The 12265-nt window shown below is 40.5% G+C and overlaps 1 protein-coding gene across 6 annotated transcripts in view; it reads left to right on the top strand.

Annotated features, from left to right (window-relative positions):
* LOC110458725 (transcription factor 12-like) overlaps nt 1–5600 on the top strand; it is a 41594-nt gene extending 35994 nt beyond the window's left edge. For 4 of the 6 annotated variants that reach the window (XM_021510605.1, XM_021510603.1, XM_021510604.1 and 1 more), the window contains one exon: nt 2042–5600. In XM_021510605.1, coding sequence (XP_021366280.1) covers nt 2042–2385 — 344 coding nt within the window. In that variant the 3' untranslated portion in view covers nt 2386–5600. The remainder of the gene's footprint in view (nt 1–2041) is intronic. The other 2 variants (XM_021510607.1, XM_021510606.1) reach the window with 2 other exon arrangements.
* Nucleotides 5601–12265: the final 6665 nt, after the last annotated feature.

Below are 12265 nucleotides of genomic sequence, written 5' to 3'. Positions count from 1 at the left end.
TGATACTTTGAATATTACATGTTAATAACTTGATTGGAATTATAACCTTGAATTGACAGTTTGATACTTTGAAAATTTTGAGCCAGCCCTACCCCCAAGGGCTGGAGGTGCTAGTTTCAAATCCTTTTTAGTCTGAAATCTGTATGCTAGATATTGAGTAAGGTGGTTTTATTGTTTTTTGTCACTTTGAATAATATTTCTGTTCATGTTAAAAACAAAATCAACTCTCTGTATAAATATATCAGGTGACCGTTAAGGCCCATGGGCCTCTTGTTCTGATAAGCGATAGTCCCCAGGCCTAGTAGAGCTACCTGATTAGTGATAGTCCCCAGGCCTAGTAGAGCTACCTGATTAGTGATAGTTCCCAGTCCTAGTAGAGCTATCTGATTAGTGATAGTCCCCAGGCCTAGTAGAGCTATCTGATTAGTGATAGTCCCCAGGCCTAGTAGAGCTACCTGATTAGTGATAGTCCCCAGTCCTAGTAGAGCTACCTGATTAGTGATAGTCCCAGTCCTAGTAGAGCTACCTGATTAGCGATAGGCCCCAGGGCTAGTAGAGCTACCTGATTATTGATAGTCCCCAGGCCTAGTAGAGCTACCTGGTTAGTGATAGTCCTCAGTCCTAGAAGAGCTACCTGATTAGTGATAGTCCCCAGGCCTAGTAGAGCTACCTGATTAGTGATAGTCCCCAGTCCTAGAAGAGCTACCTGATTAGTGATAGTCCCCAGGCCTAGTAGAGCTACCTGATTAGTGATAGTCCCAGTCCTAGTAGAGCTACCTGATTAGTGATAGTCCCCAGTCCTAGTAGAGCTACCTGATTAGTGATAGTCCCCAGGCCTAGTAGAGCTACCTGATAAGTGATAGTCCCCAGGCCTAGTAGAGCTACCTGATTAGTGATAGTCCCAGTACTAGTAGAGCTACCTGATTAGTGATAGTCCCCAGTCCTAGAAGAGCTACCTGATTAGTGATAGTCCCCAGGCCCAGTAGAGCTACCTGATTAGTGATGGTCCCAGTCCTAGTAGAGCTACCTGATTAGTGATAGTCCCCAGGCCTAGTAGAGCTACCTGATAAGTGATAGTCCCCAGGCCTAGTAGAGCTACCTGATTAGTGATAGTCCCTAGTCCTTGTCCCACCACTGTTATATCTATTATAAAACTAAAGGGAGGTTACTGTGTAATGAGACACTACAGTGGAACATTTATCTATGAACAGGACATGAACTGCTACACTTATTTTTTAACAGTTAGAAATTTAAACTGGCTACAGCTATGTCTTAACAGTTAGAAATTTAAACTGGCTACAGCTTTGTCTTAACACAGTTAGAAATTTAAACTGGCTACAGCTATGCCTTAACAGTTAGAAATTTAAACTGGCTACAGCTATGTCATAACAGATAGAAATTTAAACTGGCTACAGCTATGTCTTAACAGTTAGAAATTTAAACTTGCTACAGCTTTGTCTTAACAGTTAGAAATTTAAACTGGCTGCAGGTATTTTTAAATAGTAAGAAAATTAAATTGGCTACAGCTATTTTAAATAGTGAGAAGTTTTAACTGGCTACAGTTATGGTTTAACAGTTGAAGTTTAAATTGGCTACAGCTATTTTAAATAATAAGAAAATTAAACTGGCTACAGCTTTGTTTTAACAGTTGAAATTTAAACTGGCTACAGCTATGGTTTAACAGTTGAAGTTTAAACTGGCTACACGTGTTTATAAATAGTAAGAAAATTAAACTGGCTACAGCTTTATTTTTTACAGTTGAAATTTAAACTGGCTACAGTTATGGTTTAAGTTATGGTTTAACAGTTGAAATCTAAATTGGCTACAGGTATGTTTTAACAGAAATCAAAACTGGCTGCAGTTATTTAACAGCATAAGGCTAAAATACATCAGGCTAACTTTTTCAACCTGATTTGAATTATATAACCATGTGTTAACCAAGCCCACTGAGTGAAGGGTAGAATTAGTTCCCTGTTTTATCGGTGGAAACCTGGTGTTATGTTCCGTTGTGATTGTAACTAACATGATTCGTCTTATCCAGATAGCCCTTCCATGAGTCTGCCGGGGATGATGAACATTGGATGTAGCCGGGTCCCTGGGGCCCGGGAAGGCACCTACACGGGGGGTCGGGATGGTGAAGTCCAGCTACACAGCGCCTTCTCTTACCTGGGTCAAGAGAACAGCCCAGTGACCTCTGACCCCTACAGGTACAGCGATGTCAAGTATTCGGTGCGGGACTGTGATGGCAGCCTAGGAAGTGCGACTCTATCGCAGAAGAAATTTCTTGGGGATGGGACAGGGGGTCATCCTCCCCCTGGGATGAGTGGGGAAGAAAAGACCCGGGGAGGCATCTTCGGAAACATGCTGTGTTCACGGACTAAATGATGCTGAGAGCATACAGTGTTCACAAACTTAATGACGCAGGGAGCAGGCATTGTTCATGGACAAAGTGACACGATAAACGTGCAGTGCTCGTGGACTCCTCTATCAGGGAGCAGGCATTGTGGTTCATGGACTTAATGACACTGAGAGCATGCATTGTGCACATTAAAGTGACAGGCATGCTCACTTCATTTACCTACATATACATAATATGTATATATATATATATAGATATTACACTACGGCGGCAAAGACCAAAGGCGCGGTGAGAGAGGAACAAGATTGTATATACGTTGATTCATGCTTAATGAAACTGTACATATTCAGGCCTGGTAGGAGGAATTCCCAACCTGTGCATAGCAATCGGCGATAAAATCAGTTGAGAGGGGCAATTATAGTCTAAATTACTTCCAACCAGGAAAAAACAATATATATCAAATCAAATGGGAAAACAATGAGGATTTGTTGCTGATGTGCTGAGTGAGTGGTTGTGACGTTTGTATCTGATCTCCAGGTCGTGTGGAAGCAGTCTCGTGTGGTAAACATGGGAAACTTAGCGACCAAGGGAGATAACCAAGTATTTGGACAAACAATAGTTTGGTCCGGGGGTCAGATTTCTATATATATATATGAGTATGCTCTTCCTAACAGCTACTTTGAACCTAAGTTCAGATGTCAAAATATCTATTTAAAGAGAGCAATCATATAATAGTATAAAATCTTGCATGTTTTTAGTATGCATATCCTGTTTGTATTTTTCTGTATGATTTTTTTCTGAACTCAAGTTTTCTTCCAGAGATGTGAGGATGTGAATTTCAGTCGTTGAATTTACGATGAGAATGGATCTGACTACAGTCTCCCTTGTTTATCCTATGGATAGTTGTGTTAGTTTGACTGAGGATGTAATGGTGACTGTGCCCTGGATGTATGACAGGATTATTCTGATCGGTTGGTTGTGAACACCTATATCAGTGTGTTAGTGACCACTAGGTGGGGCTATTGTGCCTTGGTCAGCAAACAGCTTTATCTTCATTGTCAGAACAAACACCTCGTTAGGTTGGTAAAAGTGTCTGCTGCAGGTGAGCATCTCAATAATAACAAAGTGCTGCTGTTATCATAAAACATCTGTAGAATCACCAGCTGTTTGTGCGATGATACAACACAACATCATTTTGTTTTGTTTCGAAAGAGAGAGAGAGAGGGGGGGGGCGTGCGGCACACAGTCACACTATAAGTGGGTTGAGAAATTGTTTTCAGTATACGATTCTAACTGTAGAGTGTGTGATCATGACGTTGGTGAGAGAAGGATGGGACATGCCGGTTACTGCTGACAGTTTGTAACTGTGGAGTGTGTGATCATGACGTTGGTGAGAGAAGGATGGGACATGCCGGTTTCTACTGACAGTTTGTAACAGTAGAGTGTGTGATCATGATGTTGGTGAGAGAAGGATGGGACATGCCGGTTACTACTGACAGTTTGTAACTGTGGAGTGTGTGATCATGACGTTTGTGAGAGAAGGATGGGACATGCCGGTTACTACTGACAGTTTGTAACTGTAGAGTGTGTGATCATGACGTTGGTGAGAGAAGGATGGGACATGCTGGTTACTACTGGCAGTTTGTAAAATGTCCCAAGATATTCTCACAGGGTGATTTGAATGAATTTTTTTTGTTGCCTATTGAACATGAAAAGTAAGATTTCTAACGTACTCCACATAATTTTGGTGCATATTTTCCATCTGTTACCTGGCTTCTGGTTTGATACAAGGCGTCCTGTTTAGTACATGATGTGTTCATTGTTATGTACTATATTTTTTTATATTAAACAAGTATTTCCCTGTGTGTATACCCTCGTGTATTCTTCAGTAAGAAACAGAACAGACTCTATCGTCCAGTTAATTCAGGATGTGAAATCCTGTAAAGTTACTGAGAATTGTTCACCAAAACCTTACTGTGGATGAAATTTACAACACCTGTTTTTCCTGAAACTTCCTATAATGATATAGGATTTTTTCTTAATTTCTTCTTCGTAAATTAAAATGAGTAGGTATTAGGTAGTCTATGTAATTGTATCTGCTCTGACCTCGTTACACACAGCAAGAAAAACTTGTTTTTTTCTTTTCAAGAATCTCCGATAAATTTGTTCTTGTCAACATTTTTTGTGTTGAAGCCAAAAGCTAGGATTGGTTGTCTTGGTAATAATGTATCATTGATCATGTAACAAAAATATCTTGTAATTTTACCAGTAACAGTTGCCATGGTTATAATAAAAACTGCTTGGTTGTCATGGTTACTAGGACTTGTAGTAACTAGGTCAGTTACTTGTTGTCCCTAGGGCTAACTTGTTGTTGCCACGACAATAACTGGTTGTCACTAGGACAGTAACTGATTGTTTCTAGGACTGAAACTTGTTGCATGAACAGAAACTGGTTTCCCAGAACAATCACTGGTTGTAGCTAGGACAGTCACTGGTTGTCACTAGGACAGTTACTGGTTGTCATGGTTACATTTAGTGGTTGTCACTAGGACAGTCATTTGTTGTCACTAGGACATTTACTGTTTGCCACTAGGACAGTTACTGGTTGTCATGGTTACAGTTACTGGTTGTAACTAGGATAGTCACTGGTTGTTACTAGGACAATCACTGGTTGTCATTAGAACTTGACCCTGTTATTTCCCTGGTTTGTTATCGTCCTCATCTTACATGTACAAATGTATGTGTGTGTTGTATGGAATTACTATCATCATAGTTGTCACCAGTCACTTCCAGTTTTACAAATTTTAATAAATTTTATCATCTATTTTTGAAATGGAATATTTGCTACATTGAGAATATGCGTAGTTGTTACTATGAGATCATACTCGGTGACCCTGCTGGTCTACAGGTGAATGGATTCAGTCCCACGAATCAAAGTCGTACAAAAATCATCTGATCATTAAATTGTCTGTAAGGGAAAAAAACTTGTTATAATCACTGAATGAATTAAGAAAGTGAATTTCCTACATAAGATGTACGACTTTGTGGAGAGTGATTGGAGGCCGCAGTGGCCGACTGTGACGACAGGGCACCGAGTACCCCTGATGGTAGTTGTAGACCAGTAGAGGGCGCATTGTCTCTAAGATGTTAGAGGGACGTCAGCGTCAAACATTGGTTCTTGTATAAAAGGGTACAAAAATAAAGTATAAATGATGATCCAAGACTTCTGGTTCTCAATTCACCTTTGTGTTGTGTTTCTTATGTCAACCAAGCTAAACTTTTAAAAGAGACACTGAAACCCTGAAAATGTGTGTGATGCTTAGCAATCTCCATTGGAATTGGAAAGGGGGCGGAGGGGAGTTCAGTTAGGCGTGAGAATGTATTCATGATTCTTGGGCAATGTTGGAAAATTCGTTTGGGAGGACATTTTGCAGTTTGTGGTATGTTACTATATATGCAAGGGACTTGATTAAGAAACTGTTAGAACTTGTCACAAAACATATTTTTCTCTTTTTGCTCCTAAAAATTTGACGATTTTGAGACATCAGCTGGTATTTGTGAGCCCTATTGTTTTTCTGCAGTCATAAAAGAAACCAAAATGAGAGCAAAGTAGGACTTTATGAATAGACAAATAATGAACAAAAAACTGGCCTGATCAATTGACTTCTTCATACAGGAATCCTAATTTCCAAACCCAATAACAGGTTCAGTCTAAATCTGATTTATATCTGATGAGCATTATTGTCGCTTGTATGAAGTCAAATTTTCTTCTATATCACACTTTATTTTACAGAATTAGGAAATAGAATATTTAATACATTGATGAAACTCTAGACCTATTTACTGCCATTTCTACACTTTCACTGATGTTATTGTCAAGGAATTGACAAGGCACAGCATCAAAATGAGAGATAAACAATTTAACTAGAGAAGCAAGCTTGATTCAGAAAACACTTTTTGTTGCATATTCTTCTATGTTAAAGAATACTTTGTTGAAAAAAATAGCTCTTCGGTAAACTCTGTGATCATGATTCTCACCTATGCAATGAAACCTTTTAACTTTATGACACAATTGTTAAAAAAAAATCTCACAGGCTTTGAACCTTAGTCATAAAAGTGAAACCCAAAAACAACAAGAGTTTGTCGTTGTCCATATTTTACTTTAAAAGCAAACTGGGATGAAGGGCTACCAAGTTTGTTCAAATAAATTACCTTCAGTCACCTATTTTCAAAGTCACAGGGGTCAAATATGTTAAAAACTTTAAACAACTTCTCCTGAATAACCAAAATGCCCAGGGTGATGATGTTTGGCCAGTCCCATGCTGAGATGAAGGGCTACAAAGTTTGTTCAAATGAATGACCTGTACCCATATTCAAGGTCACAGGGGTCAAATATGTTTAAAACTTTAAACAACTTCTTCTGAATAACCAAAATGCCCTGGGTGATGATATTTGGCCAGTAGCTAGCTGAGATTAAGGGCTACATAGTTTGTTCAAATGAATGACCTTCACCCATATTGAAGGTCACAGGGTCAAATATGTTAAAAACTTTAAACAACTTCTTCTGAATAACCAAAATGCCCAGGGTGATGATGTTTGGCCAGTCACATGCTGGGATGAAGAGCTACCAAGTTTGTTCAAATGAATGACCTTCATCCATTTTCAAGGTCACTGGGGTCAATTGTCTAAAAAAATCTTTAAACAACTTCTGAATAACTAAGAGAACTAGGATAATGATATTTGGCAAGTAACATGCTAGAATGAAAGGCTACCAAGTTTGTTCAAAAGAATGACCTTGACGTTTATTCAAAGTCACAGGGGTCAAATATGTTTAAAACCTTTAAACATCTTCTACTGAATAACCAAGAAGCCTACGATTATGATATTTGGTGAGTAGTTTGCTGAGATGAAGGGCTATCAAGTTTGTTAAAATGAATGACCTTGACAAATATTCAATGTCACAATGGTGAAATATGTTTAAAACATTTAAACAACAACTTCTCTATAACCAAAAGGCCTAGGATGATGATATTTGGTCAGTAACATGCTGGGATAAAGGGCTACCAAGTTTGTTCAAACGAATGACCTTGACGTATGTTCAAGGTCACGGGTCAAATATGTTTGAAACCTTTAAACAACTTCTGAATAACCAAGAGGCCTAGGATTATGAGATTTGGTCAGTACTTTGCTGGGATGAAGGGATACCAAGTTTGTTCAAATGAATAACCTTTGCCCATATTCAAGGTCACAGCTGGTCATTATATGTTTAAATCTTTACATTACTTGAAAATATTTTGCCAAAAGCCTGCTGTGTTGGAAGACTAACTCTGTTCAACCTAATGTCCTTGTTCCACATTCAAGGTCACAGGCGTCATATGTTTAAATCTTTTAATAGATTCTTATGAATCAAACACTGATAGTCTACATGTATTTTAGTCCACTTTTAAGATTACAAATTAATACCAGGTGAGCGATTCAGGCCCATTGGGCCTCCTGTTTACATTAAAGTAGTTCTAATATTTATCGTGGGAGCCAAATAGGAATAACAAAAAAGAATAGCTTCAAAACATGAAGTGTGTATAACAATAGGCCCAATGAGACTATCGATCACATGACTTCTTGTACTGTCACCAAACAGGCCCAATGGGGCTGTATCGATCACATGACTTCTTGTACTGTCCCCAAACAGGCGCAATGGGACTGTATCAAGCACATGACTTCTTGTACTTACACCAAACAGGCCGAATGGGACTGTGTCGATCACACAATCACATGACTTCTTGTACTGTTACCAAACAGGCGCAATGGGACTGTATCGATCACATGACTTCTTGTACTGTCCCCAAACAGGCCAAATGGGGCTGTATCGATCACATGACTTCTTGTACTGTCACCAAACAGGCGCAATGGGACTGTATCGATCACATGACTTCTTGTACTTACACCAAACAGGCCCAATGGGACTGTGTCGATCACACAATCACATGACTTCTTGTACTGTCACCAAACAGGCGCAATGGGACTGTATCGATCACATGACTTCTTGTACTGTCACCAAACAGGCCAAATGGGGCTGTATCGATCACATGACTTCTAGTACTGTCACCAAACAGGCCCAATTGGACTGTGTCGATCACACAATCACATGACTTCTTGTACTGTCACCAAACAGGCCCAATGGGACTGTATCGATCACATGACTTCTTGTACTGTCACCAAACAGGCCCAATGGGACTGTATCGATCACATGACTTCTTGTACTGTCACCAAAGAGGCCTACTTTGACTGTATCGATCACATGACTTCTAATACTGTCACCCAAGACATGTGTGATAATCAAAGAGTTTCAAGATAAAATTCCTTGAAACAAACTTTATCAGAAAACCCCAAGAGTTGGACTTTGATGTTACTCACCTTATGGTTCTTTGAGGAGTCAGACTTGTCTTATTGACCCTAGCGTTACCCTAGGACTATAGGTCACTAATAAGCAGCTGTATATAAGGTAAAAAGTGAATTTTGACAACGACTTTTGTAAGCAAGTCAAGGTCGGGAAGTTGAATACAGACAACCTCTGGTTTTACTGGCTACATTATAAATCCTTTCTCCTGAGATTGTCTACTTCAATAACTCCATGAATGTATGACCTTTATTACTACGAAGAGCCAACATTACATCTCTTCTCATCTATGGAAGCAATTTTCAAATTATGGCCTGCTTTTCCCAGAGGAGATAGAATTTGTTTTGATGATAAAGCGATTTCGAGACGACGACAGTGTAAACGTTACAAGCAATCTGAGACAATAACATGTTACCGGCAATATGTTTACGTCAGTGATATGTTCGGAAATCCTAGGGTTCAGTTTTTGATAAACAAATGTATCACATACCTGCCCCATTTTCTGCGTCATACGGTCATGTTTTATAAACACGTGTACTAAACGTAAAGGTGCTGCGATTGGTCAAAACAGTGGGAACATATTCCTACGCCAATACAGGTACTTCTATTTACTATGCGACATGATATTCCATTGAATGTTATTCTATATCAATTTTTTTTTTTTTTGCTTTGTCATAAATATTTTCATTGCATTAAAATAATGTCTGAAACTGTTTTTCACTGCGCGGAACAATACTACTTTCATCGGAGTACTTTCGTTGTTACCCGATATAGTCACATAACTGTGTCTGATATTTTTCCAGAATATGAATGTTATGTGATAATTAGAATATTGTATTCGTGTCCATGTATATTGAATTTGTTAAACCCGTTCAATAGTTTGATAATACACCCGCCCAAAGGCTCGTGTCATACGCAATGATTGAACTCGTTTAATGAATTAAACATGACATAGACACTCATGTTAGATCCTTTATTTATTATCTCTCTATATTTGGAATAAGTCCTAATAAAATCGAAGACACTCATTAAACGATTTAGTTGGTTTTCAGGCATAAAAACACTGTCCAATCACTAAGCTGATACCTGTCCTTGGAGTATTACAGAAGATCGACAGCCGACTTGTCAGGCATGTTGATTTTACCGTTATACCTCCGCGCGATTGTAATGATGATGTGCATCAGAGGACCAAAATATTCTACGTGTATAAACTGCGAGGTCGTAAAGAATCTTCGGTAATATCTTGACTTATTCCAGAGATGTAGAGAAGATATATGTATCTAGAGCGCAACAGTGGACTCTGAGGATGAGAATACCTGAAGAAACGCCTTCGTTCTGTGATGAGATTTGTGGATTTTGCCATGACATGTTCCAGGAAAGTGAGCGTGACTCCTAGAACTACGAGGATGGTTATGTCAGATAAGCTGCTAGGTCTCCGCCATAGAGAAAGTGGTCCATCTGAGGGACTCAACCATTTGGTGCTACCACGGCGTTCGAATGTTTTACTAAAAAATGACAAAAGCTAATAATGGGCTGTGAGTGGGAGGACGTAAGTAAGATTTAAGTGGGCCGTGACTGAGCTGTAAGAGGGCTGAGAGTTGTCTGAGAGTTGTCTGAGTGTGGACTGTGAGTGGGCTGTGAGTGGGTTGTGAGTGATCAGTGAGTTGGCTGTGACTGGACTGTAAGTGGGCTGTGAGTTGATTGTTAGTGAGTTGTAAATGGACTGTTAGTGGGTTGTTAGTCGGCTGTGAGTAGGTTCTGTAAATGGGTTTCGAGTTGGCTGTGAGAGGGCAATTATAGTGCTCTTAGTGTACTGTAAGTAGGCTATGAGTTGGATGTGAGTGGGCTGTGAGTGGACTGTTAGTGGGCTGTAAGTGAGCTGTAAGTGGGCTATGACTGGGTTGTGAGCGGGCTGTACATAGGCTGTGAGTGAACTGTAAATGGGCTGTGATGAGCTGTGAGTGGGTTATGAGGTGGCTGTGATAAACTGTGAGTGGGTTGTGAGTGGGCTGTAAGTGGGCTGTAAGTTGGTTGTGAGTGAGTTGTAAGTGGGCTGTAAGTGGGCTGTTGATGTACTGTGAGCTGGCTGTTGGTTGACTGTGAGTGGGCTGTGAGTTAGCTGTAAGTTGGCTGTAAGTGGGCTGTGAGTGGGCTATGAGTGGACTGTGAGTGGGCTGTAAGTTGGCTGTGAATGAGATGTAATGTGGCTGTAAGTGGTCTGTAAGTCGGCTGTGTGTGGGTTGTAAACTGACTGAGTGGGCTGTAAGGCGGTTGTGAGTGGGCTGTGAGTCGGCTTTAAATTGACTGTGAGTGGACTGTGAGTGTGATGTAAGCTGACTGTGAGTGAGATCTAAGGTGGTTGTGAGTGGGCTGTGAGTGTGATGTTAGTTGGCTGTGAGTAGACTGTGAGTGTGATGTAAGCTGGATGTGAGTGAGATGTAAGGTGGATGTGAGTGGGCTGTAATTCGGCTGTGTGTTGGCTGTAAATTGACTGAGTTGGCTGTGAGTGGACTGTGAGTGTGATGTAAGCTGGCTGTGAGTGAGATGTAAGGTGGCTGTGAGTGGGCTGTAAGTCGGCTGTGTGTGGGCTGTAAATTGACTGTGAGTTGGCTGTGAGTGGACTGTGAGTGGGATGTGAGTTGGCTGTAATCTTAGCCTACTGATGTTTTTGTGCTGGGTTTTACAAGCTGTTCCCAGTTATTATCAAATATACTTGTAGGGATTTGCGATTAGTATAATAGTAATATTATATCTTCTATAAACGTTATGCTTTATATTTTTTAGCTCACCTGGTCCGAAGGACCAAGGTGAGCTTATGCCATACCGTGGCGTCCGTCGTCCGTCCGTCCGTACGTCGGTACGTCAACAATTTCTTTAAGCGACTTCTTCTTCTTAACCACTTGTTGGAATTAAACTAAATTTGACTGGAAGCATCCCTAGGTGGTGGGGATTCAAAATTGTACAAATGGTGGGGCTGACCCCTCAGGGGGCTGAGGGCCGGGGCCAAAAGGGGGCCATTTGCCCATATTGCTTTAAGCGACTTCTTCTCTGAAACTAAGATATGGATATCAACCATATTTGACTGGAAGCATCCGTAGGTGGTGGTGATTAAAAATTGTACAAATGGTGGGGCTGACTCCCTAGGGGGCTTAGGGGCGGGGCACAAAGGGGGCAATTTGGCTATATTGCTACAAACGACTTCTTCTGTAGAACTGTGCACTGGATATCAATCATATTTGATTGGAAGCATCCCTAGGTGATGGTGATTAAAAATTGTACAAATGGTGGGGCTGACTCCCCAGGGGGCTAAGGGGCGGGGCCAAAAGGGGGCCATTTGGCTATATTGCTACAAACGACTTCTTCTGTAGAACTGTGCACTGGATATCAATCATATTTGATCAAAAGCATTCCTGGGAGGCAGGGATTTAAAATTGTACAAATGGTGTGGCTGACCCCCCAGGGGGCTGAGGGGCAGGGCCAAAAAGGGTATTTGGCTATACTGCTTTAAG

Source organism: Mizuhopecten yessoensis, unplaced genomic scaffold, assembly GCF_002113885.1.
Source record: "Mizuhopecten yessoensis strain PY_sf001 unplaced genomic scaffold, ASM211388v2 scaffold9725, whole genome shotgun sequence".
NCBI lineage: Eukaryota > Metazoa > Mollusca > Bivalvia > Pectinida > Pectinidae > Mizuhopecten > Mizuhopecten yessoensis.
The sequence above is the reverse complement of the archived record's forward strand: the minus strand, read 5'-3'. Positions and strand labels throughout refer to the sequence as shown.